General features: G+C 44.0%; 1 protein-coding gene across 2 annotated transcripts in view; it reads right to left on the bottom strand.

Moving 5' to 3' along the window:
* Window positions 1-24631, bottom strand: part of fibcd1a (fibrinogen C domain containing 1a) — a 359996-nt gene that overhangs the window by 110325 nt on the left and 225040 nt on the right. For both annotated transcript variants that reach the window (XM_039764396.1, XM_039764397.1), the window contains one exon: window positions 10509-10605. In XM_039764396.1, coding sequence (XP_039620330.1) covers window positions 10509-10605 — 97 coding nt within the window. The remainder of the gene's footprint in view (window positions 1-10508; window positions 10606-24631) is intronic.

Genomic DNA, 24631 nt, shown 5'->3' with positions numbered 1-24631 from the left:
GTCTGATGTATATAGATTGAACAGGACCAGAGAAAGTCCAGTCCCCTGCGGCGCCCCCGTGTTGCTGACCACAATGTCAGACCTGCAGTTCCCAAGACGCACATATTGAGGTCTGTCTGTAAAATAGTCCACGATCCATGCCACCAGGTGTGAGTCTACTCCCATCTCAGTTAGCTTGTCTCTAAGGAGCAGAGGTTGGATTGTGTTGAAGGCGCTAGAGAAGTCCAAAAACATAATTCTTACAGCACCACTGCCTCTGTCCAGGTGGGAGAGGGATTGGTGTAGCATGTAGATGATGGCATCCTCCGCTCCCACCTTCTCCTGGTATGCGAACTGCAGAGGGTCGAGGGTGTGACGGACCTGTGGCCTCAGGTGGTAAAGTAGCAGCCGCTCCATGGTCTTCATCAGATGTGACGTCAGAGCGACAGGCCGGAAGTCATTCAGCTCACTAAGACGTGATACCTTTGGGACTGGGGTGATACAAGATATTTTCCAAAGCTTTGGGACTCTCCCCTGTTCCAGGCTCAGGTTGAAGATGCGCTGTAGAGGACTCCCCAGTTCCAACGCACAGGCCTTCAGCAGTCGTGGCGATACACCATCTGGACCCGCTGCTTTGCTGACACAAAGTCTTTTCAGCTCTCTGCTCACCTGGGCTGCTGTAATTGTGGGTGGGGATGTCTCACCTATGCTGGTATCAGCAGAAGGATGGTTGGAGGATGCAGTACTCTGAGGCGAGAGTGGGTTTTATAGCCCACCTGGAAGTACTCCAGGTGTTTGATGACCTATTTCCGGCTGTACTTCCAGGTGTGGTGAAAAACCGCCCACACAGGCTCAGGGACAACTGCAGCACCCCCTGGTGGCACCTCGGATCCCAAGAGGGTTGTAGAGAACTCCACCTCCCATGGAGCCCTGCGGTAATCTGAGGCACCACTGACACCCAGGGGGGCGGCCATCTAGCATCCCGTGGGAGATACTGTTCTGTCAATGCTTGCTGCCCCGGTCCCTTCAGTGAAGGGACGACCCGGCTGGACAAGGACCCCGGCGCGTCTGTGACAGTAGTTTCTGAGTCTCAAGTCTGTCTAATAGAATAAATGGTTTCTAAAAAAATGAATGGATGGATGGATGGATGGTCAGCCAGGATTTCCCATAATCTTGTGGCTGAAAGGTTTCAGGCTTACAAGGTGGAGATGATTGCAGGAAGGGTTCGCGTTGGGGCTGTGAGCAGCAGGAACGTATTAAAAAGCTAATAAAATGACTCAGATAAGAAAGTGCATTTTAAGCCTCTTATGTGGAATTAAAAATCTTCCCACTAAAATAATCCATATTATCTATTTGTCATCCTATGAAAATTTTCAATTTCTTTCCAGTGGGTATATGAAGGCTGGGCACGCAGTCAGGTATCCATACTGGAAAGCAACACATTGATTCCAAAATGCTAAACTCCCGTCAGGCTGACTCACCTCATCGGCACTTAATTGAGTATAACAGCCTGACATGCTGACCCGAGACCTGAATATCCCACCGTTAAAACAGGAGGAGGAGGAGGAGGAGGAGGAGGAGGAGGAGCCAAACAGCTGGACTTCTCAACCAATGAGCAAAGAGCCCCTGGACCGTGTGAGGCGTGTGAGGTCAAGGGGTCCACGGCTCCAGAGGTGAGGTGTGGCCTCAAACACTTATGGTGCAAATTCTAGTAGGGTGGGCTCAGAAAAGACCCCTTTACTATCTGTACACTTTATTGTGCTGTTGATTTCATTGGAAATGGATACATTTGCCATCTCTGACCATTGACTGACACCAAATATCCCATAATGATGGGAGAAAATGTTCAGAAAGGTTTTCAAATGTATTAAAATTCGATAAAATTGAGATCTTTCATTTCTAGGAGATTTCTGACTCTTTGCTGTAGCCCTCCGAATATTGACCGGGCGCATCCTGTTCACAAGCAAGATGGCGCCATTGTGTCGGTTGGCTAGCCGTCAGCTGGGTACTCTGGGATTGTTTAGTTATTTGCTTATATGTTTGTATTTATATTATTTAATTCGTTTTTTTGGCATCTTTGAATTGTATTTTTAATGGATATTTATTGTAAAGCAGTATGGTCAAGTTGTAGTTGTGTTAGATGTGCTACATAAATAAAGTTGACTTGCTTTAATTCTCCAGGTGATGTGTCCACCTGTGGCCAACTCAGTTGACTGGACATCATTTAGAAAGGCCCACGTGTCCCCGTGGATAGAAAGAGCCACCATCTACACTGCACGTCAGGTCAAAGACCAAGCCATGAAGGCCAAGGAACGGCCAGCAAACCTTGGCATGGATCAAATTGTGACGAGGCACAGATCAAGGCAAGGTGGTGAGGACCACCAGGGTGTGTACAGCTGCCCTAACCCGACACAGACGGGCAGAGAAACAAGTTGCCACACAACACAGCACTAAGCAAAGCACCAACACGAACACACAGTCCTTTCCTTCCTTCTACTCTCCTTTCTCTGCCACCTCCACTCCTCTCCTAACAAGCTTCGTCTTACTCCTCCTGACTCTGGCTCCTTGACTGGAGTGAGGAGGTTCCTTTTACAGGGCACCCGGATGTGCTCCAGGTGCTCCTAGATCTTCCAGGTGTGGTACTTCCAGGGCTCAGAAACTGTCCAGGCGCCCCCTTGTGGAGGCCACAGGCCCCAGCAGGGTTGAGCTTCTAAGCTCCAAACCCATGGCCCCGCTGTAAGCTGGGGAGGTTGCCTTCTAGCGTTCTGGGCGAGGTATTGCCCTGAATATGCCTTCTCCCTTGGTTCTTCCATCACGGGGGTGTTCTGGCTGGGTCCTCCACAGGGAGATAAACCCATTTCTAATGCTTTCAGTGCTCCCAAGAGCACGGTGGTCTCAAGAATTGTGAAATGGAAGAAATCTGGGACCACCAGGACTCCTCCACTGCCCAGGAATTGGCCTTGGTCAGAGTTATCAAGGCTGAGAGGACGTGCCACGATAGAAGATCAAGCGTGGTAGAAGTTAAGACCCCTTTGGTTGGTAAATGATGTAAAACCAAAAGGGTGTGTGTCTCGGGTGTGAATGCTTTTGACAGACACAGTTCCTGCTCTCTCAGCTCTTATAACTATGTTAACGTTTTCCTCACTTTAAGTTCCCAATTAAAGAAAGATGCATTATGTCCAAATCTTATTGACCGAAGGGTTATCAACAGAAGAAATGAGTACACGGGCAATCCTAGCACCGAGAAATGATGAAGTCAAACAAATTAACATGAAAATTGTCGATCGGTTACACGGCAAATTGGTTAAATGCGTATCAATAGACTCTGCTGAAACAGTTGGTGGTGATGGTGCAGAAGATGAAAACATCAACTTACAATATCACAAAGAATATCTACAACCGTTAACACCGTCGGGTCTTCCACCGGCTGAATTACTGTAGAAAGAAGGACGCATCGTAATGTTATCGTGTAATTCATGTCTGAGTGATGGGCAATGCAATAGGACAAAATTAGTTGTATTCAAAATTAAGTCAAATTTTAACAGGCGACAAAGGTCATGTAGTACATCTTCAGTGGATAACATGAGACACCAAAGGAGATCTTGATATGCCATTCGTATTAAAATGTTAACAGTTTCCCATTAGAATAGCTTTTACAAAATTTACAAATCACAGGGACAAACATTCGAAAAAGTTGTTTTATTTAATAGAGAGAAAGAAACAAAAGTCAATCACAAGCAGTTATACGAACACAGAATCAAAATTCAATGCGATATTGATGAAAATTTAGTTAAAAATATTGTTTTTCCTGAAGTTTTACAGTAAATGTGTAAGTTTAAAAAGTATTTGCGTGTTATTTTCAAAGCCAAACAGAACAAATACCTCTAACGCAACATGAAACATAATTTCCTTTTAAATTATTACGTTTTACTAATTTCTACTATGGTTAATTACTCGCTGTAATGTAAAATAGTTAGTTCTGTTATGCATACGTAACAATTCCCATGAAAATAACAATCTGTTTAAATTGTACATCCACATCCTCGTACTCGAGCGGCAGAGCCACAAAGAGGCTAGCACGTAGCGCAGGCCTGGGGTTGGCAAGCGAAGCGAGCAGGAGACAGAGCCCCCTAGTCTTTATAAATTAAAAGATGTATTCTTCACAGCTAGTATTCTAATCAATATGAAGTTCTGTGGAGCACAAAAGCAAAATGGAATGACTTGAAACACAAGGCAATCCAAAGCAAACAAGACCCAATTCAGTTGATCACAAAAAATAAGCACAAGTAAACTCACCAACTCCCTGGCACATCGAAGTGAACCACCAGGAACTGCACAAGTCAAGACTCTCTGGATTTATAAGGGCAGATGGCGGTTTCTGGTGGTGATTGGCAGATGGCCCAGCCTCTTAGTCGACCACTCATAAAAGACATGGAACTTAACAGAGGCAGCTTATAGACAAGATCAAAAACAAAGAATAATGCATACAATAAGATAATAATAATAATAATAATAATGCAATTAATCATCCAACGCGACTTTAACATACAGTGGTGTGAGAAACGAATTGCCCCCTTCCTGATTTCTTATTCTTTTGCATGTTTGTCACACAAAGTGTTTCTGATCATCAAACACGCTTAACCATTAGTCAAATATAACACAAGTAAACACAAAATGCAGTTTTTAAATGATGGTTTTATTATTTAGGGAGAAAAAATCCAAACCTACATGGCCCTGTGTGAAAAAGTAATTGCCCCCTGAACCTAATAACTGGTTGGGCCACCCTTAGCAGCAATAACTGCAATCAAGCGTTTGCGATAACTTGCAATGAGTCTCTTACGGCGCTCTGGAGGAATTTTGGCCCACTCTTCTTTGCAGAATTGTTGTAATTCAGCTTTATTTGAGGGTTTTCTAGCATGAACCGCCTTTTTAAGGTCATGCCATAGCATCTCAATTGGATTCAGGTCAGGACTTTGACTAGGCCACTCCAAAGTCTTCATTTTGTTTTTCTTCAGCCATTCAGAGGTGGATTTGCTGGTGTGTTTTGGGTCATTGTCCTGTTGCAGCACCCAAGATCGCTTCAGCTTGAGTTGACGAACAGATGGCGGACATTCTCCTTCAGGATTTTTGGTAGACAGTAGAATTCATGGTTCCATCTATCACAGCAAGCCTTCCAGGTCCTGAAGCAGCAAAACAACCCCAGACCATCACACTACCACCACCATATTTTACTGTTGGTATGATGTTCTTTTCTGAAATGCTGTGTTTCTTTTACGCCAGATGTAATGGGACATTTGCCTTCCAAAAAGTTCAACTTTTGTCTCATCAGTCCACAAGGTATTTTCCCAAAAGTCTTGGCAATCATTGAGATGTTTCTTAGCAAAATTGAGACGAGCCCTAATGTTCTTTTTGCTTAACAGTGGTTTGCGTCTTGGAAATCTGCCATGCAGGCCATTTTGCCCAGTCTCTTTCTTATGGTGGAGTTGTGAACACTGACCTTAATTGAGGCAAGTGAGGCCTGCAGTTCTTTAGACGTTGTCCTGGGGTCTTTGTGACCTCTCGGATGAGTCGTCTCTGTGCTCTTGGGGTAATTTTGGTCGGCCGGCCACTCCTGGGAAGGTTCACCACTGCTCCATGTTTTTGCCATTTGTGGATAATGGCTCTCACTGTGGTTCGCTGGAGTCCCAAAGCTTTAGAAATGGCTTTATAACCTTTACCAGACTGATAGATCTCAATGACTTCTGTTCTCATTTGTTCCTGAATTTCTTTGGATCTTGGCATGATGTCTAGCTTTTGAGGTGCTTTTGGTCGACTTCTCTGTGTCAGGCAGCTCCTATTGAAGTGATTTCTTGATTGAAACAGGTGTGGCAGTAATCAGGCCTGGGGGTGGCTACGGAAATTGAACTCAGGTGTGATACACCACAGTTAGGTTATTTTTTAACAAGGGCGCAATTACTTTTTCACACTGGGCCATGTAGGTTTGGATTTTTTCTCTCCCTAAATAATAAAAACCATCATTTAAAAACTGCATTTTGTGTTTACTTGTGTTATATTTGACTAATGGTTAAATGTGTTTGATGATCAGAAACATTTTGTGTGACAAACATGCAAAAGAATAAGAAATCAGGAAGGGGGCAAATAGTTTTTCACACCACTGTAAGTACATGGCACAAAAATGACCAAAAAAAGGCATGAAAGAAGACTGAAGTCCAGCCAGGGGAGGGACTCTCACTGAAACAGGACACTCTGTGTGTGTGTTAAAGTGCTTGAGCGGACCAAACTAGTAGCACACTTGGCAAGTCCTACCCAGCTCACGGTAACACAGCTTTGCAGCAGCCTTGTGCTAAAATTGTTGACTTTCTGCACACTTTATTATGCTGTAGAATTAATTGGAAATGGATACATCTCTGACCATCAACTGACACCAAACATCCCACAATAACAGGGTGAAAATATTCAAAAAGGCTTTCCAATGTATCAAAAATCAAAAACTGAAATCTTTCATTTCTAAAAGTATTCCCACTCTCTGCTGTGGCACTCCAAATACTGACCTGTCCGCATTTCTCTGGGATATCCTCTCCAAGATGGCACCAGCTTGTCGGTCAGCTAGCCATCAACTGGGTGCTCGCGGATTGTTTAGTTATATAAAATTGTTTAAATTCCCATAATTCCTCATCAAGCCACACTCAAAACCACCAAATGACAACGAGAGAACGCAATTTCAGAATTTCTTGCAAATTTATTAAACATAAAAAAATGTAAACATCCCACTGACCCTTCGCTAAGACACTTGAAATTTGGCTCAGGAGCGTCCCATTTCATTGCTCATCCTTGAGATGTTTCTACACTTTGTCTGGAGTTCAACTGAATGGACTGATTAGTGAGAGAGAGGCACACACCTGTCCAAGGAAGGACCCAAAGTTGAATAAAAACCAAGTTGTGAGGTCCCAGGAATTGCCTTACTTGTCGGGAGACAGGATTGTGTTGAGGCACAGATCTGAGGAAGGCTGAAAAAAATGCTTTCTGCAACACTGAAGGATCCCAAGAACACTGGGCCCTTCGGAATTCTTACACGGATCTGATTATGGATGTGGGATAAAAGACCAATCCTCCTGGTCAATGCTTTGTGCTGACGACATTGTGTTGTGTAACACCAGAAACGAGGAAGTGGAGAGGAAGTTGGAGGAATGGAGAAGGGCTTTGGAAGACGGAGGCTTGAAGATAAATAGGAAGAAGACAGAACTTCTGAGGTTTAATGATGATCAGCGGACAAAGGTTAGCCTGCAGGGGGAGTTGCTGAAAAGAGGGGAGAAGTTTAAACATCTGGGAATCAACTAGCGAGAACTAGACACAGAGATAAGACATAGAGTGCAGTGTGGATGGAACAACTGTTAGAAGGTGTCAGGAGTGCCGTGTGATCAAAGAATTAAGGTGAAGGCTAAAGGTGAGGTTTTTTAAGATCAACAACAAATCCTGGATATGTGACTTGGATGGTAAAGGGAGAACAGATGAAGAAGTTAGATGTGGCAGGAATGAGAAGGTGGAGGTGGGCTTACAAGAAACAAGACAGTCAGAGGTACAACAAAGATGGGAGAGAAATCTAAGAAAGTCCTGGAAAGGAGGTGGAAGTGGTATGGACATGTGATGAGGAGAGACAATGAAGATGTGGGCAAAAGAGTGATGGGAATGGAAGTCCAGGGGAAGAGAAAGTGAAGGAGACCAGTGTGGAGGTGGATGGATAAAGCAGAAGAAGATCTGAAGGAAATGGCCTGACTGGGGAGAAGGCGCAGGACCTTCTCGAAGCATTGAAGTTTGGAAAAGATGAAGTGGCAGAAGAAGATGATGATTGGGACAACCATGGCTCTTCCTAGAGCTGGTCACACTGCCAAACCAAGCAATTATGAGAGAACACTCTTGGTAAGAGAGGTGACCAAGAGCCTGATGGTCACTCTGGCTAGACTCCAGAGAATCTGTGTGGAGATGGGAGATCTTGCCTCTATGGCAGAGTAGGACAGACAGTAAAAGACACGGCATAGGTGGAGTTACCAGATCCCTGCAAACTCAAAGGTGGACACCGAAGGTCATAAAGGAGGACAAAGGAGAACGCGTCCCGTTCTTTTCATGAAACACATTGTGAACTGTACGTTATAATGAAAACTTTAAAAACGAATAATGTGACAGGTCACTAATCGAGCCATCCAAATTAAAAGTTATAGTTTAACTATGCGGTTTCATATTTTTCAGACGAGGTGACTTTTCACAGCAGTTCACTGTTCCTGACAACATAGGCGTGGAACTCCAGACAAGAAACGTTCTTAAAATTGCACTTTGTAAGAAGAATTCCTCTGACAGAGTCAACAGTCTTTTCTATGTCCACAGTAACATAGAGACGACAGTGTGTGATTTCTGCCAATAACACGGTCAAGTCAGTGGTTGACGAAATCCAAACATTTTCATCTTTTTAGGAAATGCCCGCCGGATGCCGCCTTTTGCCGGACGTCTGGTAAGCCTACTTGATGTTTGTGAAATGTCGTGTAAAGGACACTCACGCTGGTGAGAAATTGGATTCTCTATCTGGAGGAAACCAAGCAGAACTCATCACCTCTGCAAAACCACTCTAAGAATGAGGCAAGATGGTGGCAGCATCAGACTGGGAGCCCAAACAGAGCACTAGTTCATGAAAACCCCCTCCAGAGTGCTCAGGACCTCCGGTTGGGCTGAAGGGTCACCTTCGAAAAAGACAACACAGAAGTGACTTAGGGTGAGCAGCTCTGTTAAAGTTCTCGAGTGGTTCCATCCAGAGTTAGGACTTGAACCCAAACAAAAATCTCAAGAGAGACCTGAAAATGGCCGTCCATTGACGGTCTCCATCCAACTTGATAGAACTTGAGAGGATCTGCAGAGAAGAATTGAACAAAAATCCCTAACCTATGGAGACTCCAGGCTGGAATGGCTGCCCAATGAAGTACCGAGGAAGGGGTCTGAACAATTGTGTCAGTGGGGTATTTCAGTTTTTTAACGTGGAGGTGGGATTACATCAGGGGTCGGCTCTGAGCCCTTTCACATTTGCAATCGTGTTGGAGAAGTTGACAGATGAGATTAGACAGGAATCCCCGTGGACTATGATGTTTGCTAATGACGTTGTGATCAATAGAGAGAGTAGGGAACAGGTTGGGGAGACTCTGGAGAGACGGAGATCTTCTCTAGAGAGGAGAGGAATGAAGGCCAGTAGGACCACCAAGATAGAATACATGTGAGTGAATGAGAGGGAGGTCAGTGGAATGATGAGGATGAAGGGAGTAGAGTTGGTGAAGGTGGACGAGTTTAAATACTAATGGGTAGTGTGGAAAAGAATTGAAGAAGAAAGTGCAGGCAGGGTGGAGAAGAGTGTCAGGAGTGATGTGTGATAGACGGGTATCAGCAAGAGTGAAAGGGAAGGTCTACAGGACGGTAGTGAGACCAACTTTGTTATATGGGTTGGAGACGGTGGCACAGGAGACGGAGCTGGACGTGGCAGAGGTAAAGATGTTAAGATTTGCATTGGGGGTGATAAGGATGGACAGGATTAGAAATGAGGACATTAGAGGGTCAGATCAGGTGGGACGGTTTGGAGACAAAATCAGAGAGGCGAGACTGCGCTGGTTTGGACATGTGCAGAGGAGAGATGCTGGGTATACTGGGAGAAGGGTGTTAAAGATAGAGCTGCCAGAGAAGAGGAAAAGAGGAAGGCCTAAGAGAAGGTTTATGGATGTGGTGAGAGGAGACATGCAGGTGATGGTGTGACAGAACAAGATGACGAGGACAGGAAGATATATAGACGAAGATGATCCGCTGTGGTGACCCCTAACGGGAGCATCAGAAAGAAGAAGATTCTAGTTAGGTGAGTGATAATGAATGAAGGCTGCAACCTAACAAAAGATTACAAATGTGAAGAGGTCTCAATACGCTCTGAAGGCATCATATCTCATTTCTGATATTACAATTCTTTCCTTCACCAAGTGGCAAAGCTGGAGAGAGACAACACACTTGCTGCGTGCTTCAGGCTCACCTAGCCGGCCTGCGTGGCTCATTTCCTACTTTGTACCTGCTTTTATTGTCGCAGACATCAAAGATCAACAGGGCACAGAAGCCATCAGCAGACAGCACATAATTCACAAAGCGCCGGCGTGCCACACTCGACAGAAAAGCAACAAACGTTCACCTCGGTCACTTGAAGGTAACACGCAGTTTCGGTTGTTCATTGCCATTTTGTCTCTTTCACCCGAACACTTCAGATTTATAAAGGACTTGCAAGTCAAGCAGGGCTCCGTCAGCTTGTGGTAAGCAATGGCAAATCTCACTACAATTGCAAATTGGTTTCCTCTTCAGAAATTGCACATCAAAAGCCGCTGCGGCCAGAGGGCATACCTTTTTATTAAGAGGTCCGTGCGGCTCTCTGGGCAGATAATGGGCCCACTAATAAGCTACGGGTGAATAGAATGAGCACAGAAAGAGAGCACACAGTCCTGCCAAGCGTGCCTTCGACTTACCGAGCCAGTGCTCTCCGGTTATCTTCCCAAATCCTTCCCTGTAGGCTTCCCATCCTCTGAAGAAATTGACTGAGCCATCTTCACGACGCTGGAAAACCTGTAGAGCGAGAAATGGAACCAAATGTGAGTGCTGGAGGCCTGCACTCCCAAGATCGAGTTTAAAATTATGAGTTCAATCCAATAAATCAGCACCCACCCACAAGATCAGCACTCTCTGCAGCCCAATCACATGTATGTTAGGCTGGTTTTAAAGGGGGAAACCAGGAGATGGAAAAGAACCGAAAGAACGGATGAAGCCATAGAGCAAGATGGACAAAACCAAAGAACGAAACGAGCGTGTTTGGTGGTGTAACCTTGAACCTCTAACGGTGGACTGGCTAACACTGGAAATGCCTAAACCAGGGGTACTCAGACTCGGTCCTGGGGGTCCACTGTGGCTGCAGGTTTTTGTTCCATGCAGTTTCTGTGTGTGATTTCCCAGATTCTGTGTTTTGGGAATAACATAGAAATTTGTTAAAAAAAATTTGTTAAAAAGTACTAAACAATTATATGGGAAGAGTGTATTTGTTATTAACAATATTTTCATCTTGATTTTCATTCTGCTTTTCCAGGTGTTCTAATTGTTTAGTTAATCTGTTATTGAATAATTAGGGGGTCTCACGCTAAGGTGGTTGTAGCCTTTCATGATTCAGTGTTGTCTGCTCTTCTCGTTTTCAATTGTCATTATTAAGAGACAATGACGGGAAAAAACCACACGGAGAAAGGGTGAAATAGAATGAAATTGACAAAAGAGAGTTAAACATTTCAATCAAGAGGAAAAACAGAAATATTTATAAATCTATGTCTATACTAATAAAAGGCAAAGCACTCACTGCCTGACTGACTCACTCACTCACTGACTCATCACTAATTCTCCAACTTCCCGTGTAGGTGGCAGGCTCATTCCTTACAGCTTACTTACAAAGGTTAGGCAGGTTTCATTTCGAAATTCTATGCGTAACGGTCATAACTGGAACCTACTTACGTACATATATACGGCCATAGCCTGCAGCTCGGTCGCCGTGTGAGGCGGAGTTGCGTCCCTCATCATCACGCCTCCCATGTAGTTGAGTGCCCGCCCATATAAGGCCGTCCGTTGGCAGCAATCCAATAGACACGCTGCCGCTAAATATTCGCGGGTGAAGGACTGTGCTTATGCAAACGAAGTTGAGATGGTCAGGGATAGACTAGCGTTTGGCACAAACTCAGCGAAAGTGCGAGAGAAACTTTTAAGTGCCGGGTCTTAGCTAACATTAAATAAAGCCGTGGACATGGCAACATCGCACAAGATAGCACAAGCACAGCCTAGAACCTTTGATGCATGTACTCCGAGCGGCTCACGTGAACTGACTGTGAACGCAGTACGCATGACAACAAGCAAGAGCTCCAAAGAGCGCTGAACAAAAAACGCATTACACAATTGAGAAGGCAGCAAAAGAATATGAAGCGAGTGACGCATACAAGCATATTCATGAGTGCAGATACTGCGGAAACAAAGCACACGATGTAAACCATAAGTTTAAATTAAGTTCATAGACAGGCTGGCGTTTGTCATGCCTACGACAAATACGATATTCGCGAGATACAAGTTTAATGTGAAGACGTAGGGTATAAACGAGACTTTGGATCACTTTGTAACAAAGTTAAAATTGCTGTAACAGAGTTAAAATTGCTGGTGAAGGACTGTACTTATGCAAACGAAGATGAGATGGTCAGCGAGAGAATAGTGTTTGGCACAAAGTCAGCAAAAGTGCAAGAGAAACGTTTAAGTGCCGGGTCTGAGCTAACATTAAATAAAGCTGTGGACATTGCAACATCGCAGAAACCTGTTATCTTTACAACGGTTGACAAACACGGAATATAACTTGAACACAACACATCCTCCAAATACGAACCTGATTGAAAGAAATAATGATAATCAAATCCTTGATGACAGCAACACTCATAACACTCACAAAACAATTACATTGACAATCATGTTACGTTATTTTTAAAATGTTTCCTTTTCTTTTTCATAAATTCTTTAACATACTACTTCGCCGCGAAGCGCGGGTATTCTGCTAGTATACTGTATATATCAAAGCCAAATGCCACTGACTCACTCATCACGAAATCTCCCGAACTATGAGGACTCGGGACTTGAAATTTGGAATGTAGGTTACCCTTGGCCCATAAGGTGCTCGCTAAGAAACAGTTTTAAAAATTTCGTAGTCCAAGCGCAAAATTTCTTATAGTTATTTAGACCCGTTTGTATGTGTGTCCGCTTTTCACGAGAGAACTACTTAATGGATTGAGATCGGGTTTTTTTTCTATAATTTGCTTGAACATTCCGTTGATTTTGCGACTTCTCTCATTGCGCTAAGTATTAGAGTTGGCTTGCATTAGGTTGAATCTGAGAGAGACTCATTGGGTTGCGGGGCCCTCCTCACTCACGTGTCTGCCTCGGGGTGTAACCTTAACTCTGCTTACTCAGCGAACGCGAGAACTAGTTAATGAATTTAGATCTTTTTATTATTATTACCACGCTTATTTTAACTTCACCTGTTTGTTGTCTGGTACAAATCTTGTAATCGATATTTAACCCACTTCCTATTGTCCAAATGACTTGAAATTTCGCACACTTACTCACCTCCGATGACAATACATGAATCAATAATCAGTTTCACTAATTGATCAATTAATCCATGTTAATTAAGAAATGAAATTTTCATAGGAAGAATAGTTAAAGATTTCACCAATAGGTGGTGCTAGTAACGGATAGAAATATTAAAGGAAGTGTTAAAATATCCATCCATCTATTATCCAATCTGCTATATCCTAACACAGAGTCACAGGGGGTCTGCTGGAGCCAATCCCAGCCAACACAGGGAACAAGGTAGGAAACAAATCCCGAGCAGGACGCCAGCCCACCGCAGGACACCCACACACTAGGGACAATTTAGGATCGCCAATGCACCTAACCTGCATGTCTTTGAGCTGTGGGGGGAAACCCACGCAGACACGCGGAGAACATGCAAACTCCACGCAGGGAGGACCCGGGAAGCGAACCCAGGTCCCCTAACTACGAGGCAGCAGTGCCACCGTATCGCCTGTGTTAAAATATTGATTACAAAATTATGCTAAAACAAACCCAAGACTAAAAAGTGGAAAATAATATATACTACTCAAAAAAATTAAAGGAACACTTTTTAATGAGAGTATAGCATCAAGTGAATGAAACTTCTGGGATATTAATCTGGTCAGTTAAGTAGCAGAGGGGTTGTTAATCAGTTTCAGCTGCTGTGGTGTTAATGAAATTAACAACAGATGCACTAGAGGGGCAACAATGAGATGACCCCCAAAACAGGAATGGTTTAACAGGTGGAGGCCACTGACATTTTCCCTCCTCATCTTTTCTGACTGTTTCTTCACTAGTTTTGCATTTGGCTACAGTCAGTGTCACTACTGGCAGCATGAGGCGATACCTGGACCCTACAGAGGTTGCACAGGTAGTCCAACTTCTCCAGGATGGCACATCAATACGTGTCATTGCCAGAAGGTTTGCTGCGTCTCCCTGCACAGTCTCAAGGGCATGGAGGAGATTCTAGGAGACAAGCAGTTACTCTAGGAGAGCTGGAGAGGGCCATAGAAGGTTCATAACCCATCAGCAGGACCAGTATCTGCTCCTTTGGGCAAGGAGGAACAGGATGAGCACTGCCAGAGCCCTACAAAATGACCTCCAGCAGGCCACTGGTGTGAATGTCTCTGACCAAACAACCAGAAAGACTTCATGAGGGTGACCCAAGGGCCCCATGTCCTCTAATGGGCCCTGAGCTCACTGCCCAGCAGCATGCAGCTCGATTGGCATTCGCCATAGAATACCAGAATTGGCAGATGCACCACTGGTGCCCTGTGCTTTTTACAGATGAGAGAAGGTTCACCCTGAGCACGTGACAGAAGTGAAAGGGTCTGAGAAGCCATGGAGAACATTATGCTGCCTGTAACATCATTCAGCATGAGCAGTTTGGTGGTGGGTTAATGATTGTCTGGGGAGGCATATCCATGGAGGGTCACACAGACCACTACAGGCTTGACAAAGGCACCTTGGCTGCCATTAGGTATCAGGATGAAATCCTTGGACCCATTGTCAGACCCTATGCTGGTACAGTGGCTCCTGGTGCACGACAATTCCTGGCCTCATGTGGTGAGAGTATGCAGGCAGTTCCTGGAGGATGAAGGAATTGATACCATTGACTGGCCACCACACTTTCCTGACCTAAATCCAATAGAACACCTCTGGGACATTATGTTTTGGTCCATCCAATGCCACCAGGTTGCACCTCAGACTGTCCAGGAGCTCAGTGATGCCCTGGTCCAGATCTGGGAGGAGATCCCCACAACACCATCTGTCATCTCATTAGAAGCATGCACCGATGTTGTCAGGCATGTATACAAGAACACAGGGGCCATACAAAGTGCTGCTACAATTTGGAGTTGCTGCAATTAAATTTTGGCAAAATGGACTAGCCTGCCACATCATTTTTTCACTCTGATTTTTGGGGCGTCTTTGAATTCAGGGCTCTGTAGGTTGATCATTTTCATTTCCATCAAACGATGTGGCATCCTTTCGTTCCTAACACATTACCCAGTCTATATCAGTATAGATATCCAGGAGGATTTCTTTTTCACATTGAGATCTGATGTGTTTTCAAAGTGTTCCTTTAATTTTTTTGAGCAGTTTATATAAAAATACATTTTAAAAACCACACTTATATTAAGTTAAAAAGTGTACTAAAAAGTAAAAAAATAAGTCTCTCATACATCACTCATAAAATAAAAAAAAAATTTGCTTGAACATTCAAACAGGAGTGATATATTTGCGCTAATCCGAGACAGAGGCTGTGGGACGAGGAGAGGGGGAAGCGTGACGTCAGGAGTAGAGAGCTGGGCCGGACCCTCCTCACCGTCCTGTTTCACTAATACGTGAGTGGAGGGGGTGTTCGGAGGAGCAACCGCATCTCCTTAGCAATGCGTTCAGCCCCCCTCTTCACAGTGCGAGCGGCAGAAACGCGTAAATTGTATATCCAGTTAACCAAACCTGGGGTGGGCAAGCGAAGTGAGCAGGGGGTGCAGCCCCTTAGTTGTTAAACAGAAAAAAATGCATTATTCCCATATAACTGCTTAGTGCATTTTAATTTTTCTTTTTTTTTACCAAACTTAGTTTTCTAATTTCTATATTGTACCCAATACAGAGAATTTGGGCCATAACAGTTCACTTAATCAGCCCAGGATTCCAATTAAAAACAGAAGCTGGTTATAACAAAAACCTGCAGCCACAGGGGGTCCTCAGGACCGCCGTTGAGAACCCCTGGGCTACACACTCTAACAGAAGTCGAGGAGTTAATCACTCCCCCAGAGTGTACGTAACCCAAATGGACACAGCTCATTTCCATTAACAATTATCGTCCATTGCTAAATGTCAGTAAATAACGGGACACCTCAGCAAAGCAACACTCAGACTATTCCAGTGATTGATTGTGTTTATTTGAAGGATTAGATGAGAGAACAGACAACCTCAGTCAGTCAGTCATCGTCCAACCTGCTGTATCCTAACTACAGGGTCACGGGGGTCTGCTGGAGCCAATCTCAGCCAACACAGGGCACAAGGCAGGGACAAATCCTGGGCAGGGTGCCAGCCCACTGCAGGGCACACACACACCCAAACACCAGGGACAATTTAGGATCGCCAATGCACCTCACCTGCATGTCTTTGGACTGTGGGAGGAAACCGGAGCGCCCGGAGGAAACCCACGCAGACACAGGGAGACCATGCAAACTCCACGCAGGGAGGACCCGGGACATGATTAAATGAATGGTAAAAAAGTAAGAGCGAAGCGAGGGTGACTTATTCAGGCAGGTAGGCGAGAGCTCAATAGCTCGCAGGCTCGATGTAAAGCGCGTCAAGTCGATCTAAAATGCGCGATCAGAATCGAAAAAATATATCTTTTCAAGTTCTATTTGGATATAAGTAGGATCTATTTAGTCGACAGAAATATCTTTGGTAGGAATGTAAGTTGAACTTAGTCTTTAAATTTCTATGGTGAAGAAAAATTTATGCAATGATGACTAAATTTAACTTACATTCCTACCAAAGATATTTCTGTTGACTAAATAAAACTTACTTATGTTTAAAATTTAAATAGAACTTGAACAGATACGATAGTTCATAATACCCACGCAGCACTAAGCAGCGTATTGCACTGATGCGAAATAGCCTGCCCATTTGATTATTTAGGAATGGATGAATAAATTAAGATTTTATACAAATAATGTTTTTCATTTTTCCTCCTCGATGGATTCTGGCACCCCCAGCAACAGTTGCTCGCACCCCTTTGTGGCGCAAGCACCTCCAATCGGGAAGCGCTGCCTTAGGTTAAGGTCAAGCAGGTTAACACAGAGGCGTATAAGCGAGGAAGCAGCTAAAACAATGGCGCCCACTAATGTTCATAATCTGTCGCTACAGGCACCACAAATATGTTAAATTAAGGCCACTTTGAAAGCTGGCAGGATTATCGTCCATTGCTAAATGTCAGTAAATAACGGGACACCTCAGCAAAGCAACACTCAGACTATTCCAGTGATTGATTGTGTTTATTTGAAGGATTAGATGAGAGAACAGACAACCTCAGTCAGTCAGTCATCGTCCAACCTGCTGTATCCTAACTACAGGGTCACGGGGGTCTGCTGGAGCCAATCTCAGCCAACACAGGGCACAAGGCAGGGACAAATCCTGGGCAGGGTGCCACCCCACTGCAGGGCACACACACACCCAAACACCAGGGACAATTTAGGATCGCCAATGCACCTCACCTGCATGTCTTTGGACTGTGGGAGGAATCCCACGCAGACACAGGGAGAACATGCAAACTCCACGCAGGGAATATCCGGGAAGTGAACCCAGCTCTCCTTACTGCGAGGCAGCAGCGCTACCCACTGCGCCACCGTGCCACCCAACAGACAACCTGAACGATTCAAGTCAGGGTCACACGGTAAGCTTTGTTTGGCTGTTGTAGTCTTTGGGTTCATAAACCAGGTTAGGATGTTTGGGAGAGGAGGGGTGGTCTGACGGAGTGGTCTTCTCTTTGGCAGTTGTTTCTCTCTCTCCTCCTAGTCTTGGCAGTCCCTTTTTAAAATTCTTTGAATTTGGAGGGTCTTATTGACTGTCCCCCTTTTCACAATTATGTCCCCTTATCTAAGTTAAATTCTGGACAATCGACAGGTTCCTATCATGGTCTGGTTGATTGTTTTGGCTAGAAGTGACATGACACATGTTCATCTTGAAGTCCTAAGGCTCCATTTCACACATTCTTACAGGTATACACACACTGGTCACTTGATCCAAGCTCAAACATACATACATTCTAATAAACAATGACACTCTTTAACAATTTATACTTATCTTCCCAGAATTCTTGGCTATGTTATTTTTTTTTTTTTCCAAAATCTGATTGTCTTGGAAAACTACCTCATGAATATTAATGAGCTAAAGAGGTCATTTACAGCTGCCTGTCCTTTCAGTTATAGAACATGAGCACTGAGCCCACCGAGCCCATGCGTCATTATCTAAATAACTCTAAACTAAAAACCCACTAAAATAAAGCCCACAAATGACATATTCTCAGTTGTATTCAGCATAATTGAAAAACACAATTCATCACAGAGCGCCACGCTGTCCCCCAGTGATAGGAAGGAACAAACTGCAGCCCACTCAGGGCGCACGAGGAAAACAGTGGGGGTCTCCCTTGGCAGCCCTGTCCAATGGGTCGCTCTCATGAGTGAATGACAACTCCTTCTGGGCGGCCGGGTTTCTTTATAACGTGGGCTCCAGAAGGCGCGGGGCTACGTACCCTCACTGAGCGGTTTCTCTCTCGCCCCGGTGGGATTTCACAAACCTCGATCGAGCCCCATAAGAGGTTCCTCCGTCACACATGTGTGACAATGGACACCCAGCCAGGGGGGCTTGTGTCTGAAGTGCAGGAGATGCAAGGCGCTATATAAGATTTGCTGTGGATGTGTGCATCTGGGAAGATTGACCAGAGACCGCATTTCACTTAGAATATGATATTTGGAAAGGAGATTTTATTTCAATTAAAAAATAAAATAAAAGTTGGATGATCGAGAATAAAGCATCACACATTAAAGGATTCATGCTGTTTGAAAACTTTAATTCGTCTCATTAGTGAGTCTGAAATCATACAGGATTAAGAAGCAAGTCCCTTAGGACATTGGGAGTGTGGGGGTCTCATGAAAAGCTCAGAACTAAACTGCTGACGCGGCCAAATCTTCTCCGTCTCGGCTGTTGATTGTCCTCATGTTGGATTAAACAGACTTGGACGGATCAATGCAGCTTCCAAAGTGCCGAGCGGACACGGCCCCCCTGGTGTTTTTTGATCACTTATGTCCTGCTTTCATCAGCCGGGAGGCCAGGGCTGTGACTTTAACGTCTTATTGTCTTCTACCCACAAAGGTTGCACGTGCCACGGTTATTATAAACCTCCTGACTGCTAAAGATGGTCGCTGGACTGGCAAAGCCCCAGGGTCTCAGGTACGGATTCTACTGCCAACGTCATTAAGTCAGAACAGTTTTACGAAGAACCAAACTAAAGTAAAGTAAACTCTAGAGCAGTGCAACGTAAACACGGACATGTTTGTGGTGGGCTGCCACATGACTGGGTACTAAAATTTGCCTGAGTCATCTAAACGTGAATTCTGTGGTGAAAGTTATAGTGCCTTCTCTTTAGGGGTACTACTTATGTGAACCTACGGCACTGACTCGTCACAGGGGGCCGTCACTTCTACGGCACAGAAATGTTAAAAAATATTCCACATGACGCCGTCCCCACTCTCACAATCAGTGAAACAATCAAACTGCAATGAGGTGACACACGTATGAGAAAGATGGAGAGAGAGAGAGATGAGGGAAAGACCGCCACACGTGTGAGGTGAAGGGTCCGCAGCTCTTGAGATGCCAAAATGAAAATGTTGTGTTTCAGCTGGTTTGGGTTCTGTTTGTTCATTGTATATGTTAACATATGTGGATTATTTATTTAATCTTCATTGGGTGCCATGTGCTCTGTGGGTAGTCCCACCTGCCCATCACCGTCCCTTGTGGCTCATTGAATGCTCTTGTGGGGTGGTGGAGGTCTCCAGCCATTACTGTTGTTGTTCTCATTTTGTAATTTACAAGATGTTTTGAACCCTGGCTCTGTTTCTTGACTTCGCTGACTGGATTGCGTATTGCGACTAATGGACCTTGGACTGCCATTGTCTTATCAAGCAACCCCTGCTGTGCCTTTTGAGCTCTTCAGGGCTTCACCCTTTAGCAGAGCTTTTTGTACAAATACATTTTTTTCTTTATAAAGATTCTTCTTCGTTGCCCTGTTTGTAGCCAGCCGGGGGTTTGACATTCATACCTACTCTAGTGGGCAAGCTGACGATCTTATGGACGTTTGTACCTGGAAACTCTTTAGTTCAAAACAGAGAATAATAGATGTGGCACAAGAATGTGACAATTTCTGGGGTGTTATGAAGGATAAATGAATATGATGCGGCTGCAAATAATGTTGAAGTAACGCTGTACACTAAAAGGAGTTTCAGTGGCCATAGACAGCTAGTCAGAGCAAAAGCACATAAGCACTGTAACTTTATACATTGAAGCTAATTCAGTAATAGAAGTGCAAAGAAGATGTTTAATGTGCTTTGGCGAGGAGAAATGTGTTCATGGATTACACATCTATCTGTCTATTATATAGTGCCTTTCACTCTATCTATCTATCTATCCATCATATAGTGCCTATCTATCTATCCCTATATATAATCTTCATTTGGATCTTGATCTTTGTTTGTCCACGAATGAATTAGATGAAGAAGCACTAGATGGCAGTAGAGAGACAGCTAAAACATAGGCATTGCATTAAGAATCTCCTCCAGGCTTATACTACTGAAGACTGCAGTACGCCAGTCACACCTCAAAACACGGACGTTCAAACTAAACAAATTGTTGTGCTTTGAATTAACTAAAGAGATCTTCATTTAGATCTTGATCTTTGTTTGTCTGCGAATTTCACGCATGCGTAGACCACCTTCCAGTTTAGTACGTTGTTGCTACTCACGGATGTGAACAATGTGCTGGAATAACGAAAGGGGTGGTGGACAGTGTTACGCTGGTTAGCTCCTGAGGCCTGGTTAGAGAATGAGATTGCCGAAGATAAAAGGTACGTGCCTACGTAACATATGAATGAAAGAAAGACAGTGGGGTAAAATGAATGACAACGTAACAGCACGTTCCGGAAATTATTATTGTTACGTTGTAGCCGGCGAGTGCTGCGCGTCTCACAGTTGTACCGTGGCTTGCTCACATGTCAGTGAAGTGATCCCTATTTATGCTTTAAAGAGCCTGGATACCTATGTGTCCCCCTTTTATAACCATTGCTCCGTGTATATTGCCTTACTCTTTGGATTGCCACAAAGCAACCTGCGAGATTGGAGAAAGGTTGAGAAGACATCGTGAGAGGAAACGATAGCGTCGTGAGAACGAGACGGACTGTGAACAGACAGAAGCAGAAATGCTCCTCCACCACCACATAATTACGATTCGGACAGTGATTCAGAGTAGGCCGTTCCTATCAAATCAATGTCCAGGGGTTTTCTTTTGTAATTTTGTTTCCCTTATAAAAAATCATAATGCTGTGCGACGAAGGGCCCAGTTCACGACTGGCAGCCGCGTTTAAACAGGGAGCCCTTGACAGACAACTTTAACACGCACAAGGTAGTCTATTATATACTGCCTTTCACTCTATCTATCTATTATATAGTGCCTATCTATCTATTTATCTATCTATCTATCTATCTATCTATCTATTATATAGTGCCTATCTATCTATCTATCTATCTATCTATCTATCTATCTTTCTGTCTATCTATCTATCTATCTATCTATTATATAGTGCCTTTCTATCTATCTATCTATCTATCTATTATATAGTGCCTTTCACTTTATCTATCTATCTATCTATCTAGGTTTTAGCATTGTTGCTCTCACTGCACCTTCTTCTTCATTACGAAGATATTTCAATGTTCCTTAAAAGATTTTAAGAATCGACGTTCTAAGCTTACAGATGGCCATTACTGAGCTGATTGTGTGGCGATTGGGTATTTGGTCGAAAGAAAAGTAAGGACAGGAATTGGAGGTTAGTACGTTTGAAAGAGACAGTACTGCTACAATAAATAATTTCATCGAAGGTCGTGCACGGCGCAGCAAACATCTTGTGTAAGACATGAACAATCACTGCGCCACTGTGTTCCCATGTCTAATAACATGCTATAACTCCCATCATCATGAAAATGATATCGCGTATACTTATTAGTATTTTAATTATTCAGAGAGCTGTACTATCACAAATCAAATGGATTTTGTGTCCTGTCGGGGGAAGAGAAAGCCCGTTTAAGAAGCACGTAGTGATTCACACACACAGAGCACATAGAAGATCAAATACAAAGCAAAGCATGTAACGTGCTACTTTAGTTATGATGGGATTTGAGAAACTAGTAAATTAAATGATTTTTAAATGAAGTTTATGATGTTCTACTTTAATGACAAAATAAACTACGTGATTAAAGTGGAAATTTAGAGATTAAAATTGACATTTCGTGCTTTTTTCCCACTGTGTGACAATTTTTTTTTCTCTGTACCCTAATAAGCTTTCATGTGACACTCAGACGGTGGGCTACGACTCACCTTTTCATGGCGACTTTGATATTTGACAATTTCTTTTTTTATTTCCGGCATTGTGCGACTTTGTGAACTTGAGCTTTCCAGTTTCTCTGACATGCTATGTCACTCGATCACCTTCCTTTTGTTGTTTATGTCACTATTTAAACCAACAAATAGTACATTTTTCCTTGCCCCACTTGGTATTTGATTAAATTCTTCTATTTTTCCTCGTACTTTTGCCATTGCCTTTTAAACAGAACGCTGAGCTTAAGGGCTATTTATATTGATTTGCATATTCAAAAAGGCGTAATTCTGGGAGGAGCTGGGGTGGGGCAACAGGCGCGTGCACATGCGTTACTTTTCATGCTGTCTGGGATTTAAATAGCGGAAGAACGTAAAAGTTGGCGAACGCACAGATTTATGCATTTGGGTTTTTTTGTGTGTAAGTACATTTCCACTTTTGTACTTACGTCATATTATAGTGTGAATTCTACACACTAAAGGAGCTATATAATGGATAGATAGATAGGAAAGGAGCTATATGCATGAGGCCCGAGGTCTCAGTGGCTTTTAAACCCCAAAACACAATACAGCAAAAATTGGTTCACCCCAAGAATCAGGTGCCCCAGCACAGACAGAGTAATATAGTTTACGCAGTGTGGACGCGGCCGGGACACAGACAGGCGGACATGTTGTTCATCACCACCACACGTTTATTTACACAAATATTTACAATAATTTCAAGTGCACAAACGAACCCCCACACAGTCCTGGCCACACAATGCCTTCTCTTCGGGCCGCCTCCACTATCCTCTCTTGCTTTGTCCTGCTTTCACCCGACTCCAGCCTCGAATGAAGGGAGACGGACCCTTTTATTTCACCCCGGATGGGGTCCAGGTGTTTCCCGGCACTCCTCCCTGGACATGCCCCAGTGTGGTGGAAGTGCCGGCTGTTCTCCTGGAAGCTCTCTGGGTGTCCCTTCTCCTCTTCCCCCCAGCACTTCCTGGTGTAGCGGAAGTGCTGAGGTTCAGGGTCCCCAAGGCATTGGGGCGCCCCCTGACGGTGACCACGGGTCCCTACAGGGTTGGGCTTCCAAGCCCCCTACCCGTGGCCTACAAAGCAACCAGGATGGCGGCCCCCACATGATCCAGGGTGGGCATAGACCCTCTTCCGGTCCCTCAAGGCGTCCCGGCTGGGTCGTAGCCCCTGGCATCCCTGACAGCAGTTAAGAGCCAAGAGGATTGCCGTGAATGATACATCGGGGAAACCAAACAACCACTGGTGAAGCGGATGGCACAACACAGAAGAGCTACCTCATCAGGCCAGGACTCCACAGTCTCTTTACATCTACAGGTCAGTGGTCACTCTTTCAGTGATGAAGATGTGCACATCCTGGACAGGGAGGAACTCTGGTTTGAGCGAGGAGTCAAAGAGGCCATTTACATGACAAAGGAACGACCATCTCTGAACCGAGGAGGGGGCATAACGGTACATCTCTCACCATCTTACAATGCGGTGATTGCAGCCATTCCCCAACTCTGTGTGAATGGTACTCATGGCCATTGATCAATGGACAATCTGCATATCATTGATCACACGGCCCATTGTTAGTCAATGGTGCTACATTCGGTCATTAGGCCAAGGTACTGTTTATAAGGTTGGAGAAACCTGCAGTCAACTGAGACTGAGGAAGTCACTTGGATGAGTGATGAAATGTATCAGAAAAGAAAAAACTATATCCAGATGAACAGAATCAACTTTCTATCTATCTATCTATCTATTATATAGCGCCTTTCCCATCTATCTATTATATAGCGCCTTTCCTATCTATATTATATAGCTCCTTTCCTATCTATATATCTATCTATCTATCTATCTACTATATAGCACCTTTCCTATCTATCTATCTATCTATTATATAGCACCTTTCCTATCTATCTATCTATCTATCTATCTATCTATCTATTATATAGCACCTGTCCTATCTATCTATCTATCTATCTATTATATAGCACCTGTCCTATCTATCTATTATATAGCTCCTTTCATATCTATCTATTATATAGCACCTTTCCTATTTATCTATCTATATTATAGCACCTTTCCTATCTATCTATCAATCAATTATATAGTGTCTTTCACATCTATCTATCCTTTATCAGTGTTATGTCAAACTCTGCCCATTTGTTGACCCCCACTGATTTCTCCAGTAGCCCCCCACTTATACAGGCCATTATGACTGATGGCTCACAGCACTGCTACAAGGTTTCGCAGACCTCCGGGGTTCCCACATTTTAAGAATGCCTGATCTACAGGTCAGTTTTCTGTTCAC

Source organism: Polypterus senegalus, chromosome 9 (genome assembly GCF_016835505.1).
Source record: "Polypterus senegalus isolate Bchr_013 chromosome 9, ASM1683550v1, whole genome shotgun sequence".
NCBI lineage: Eukaryota > Metazoa > Chordata > Cladistia > Polypteriformes > Polypteridae > Polypterus > Polypterus senegalus.
This window is presented reverse-complemented; position numbering and strand designations above follow the sequence as displayed.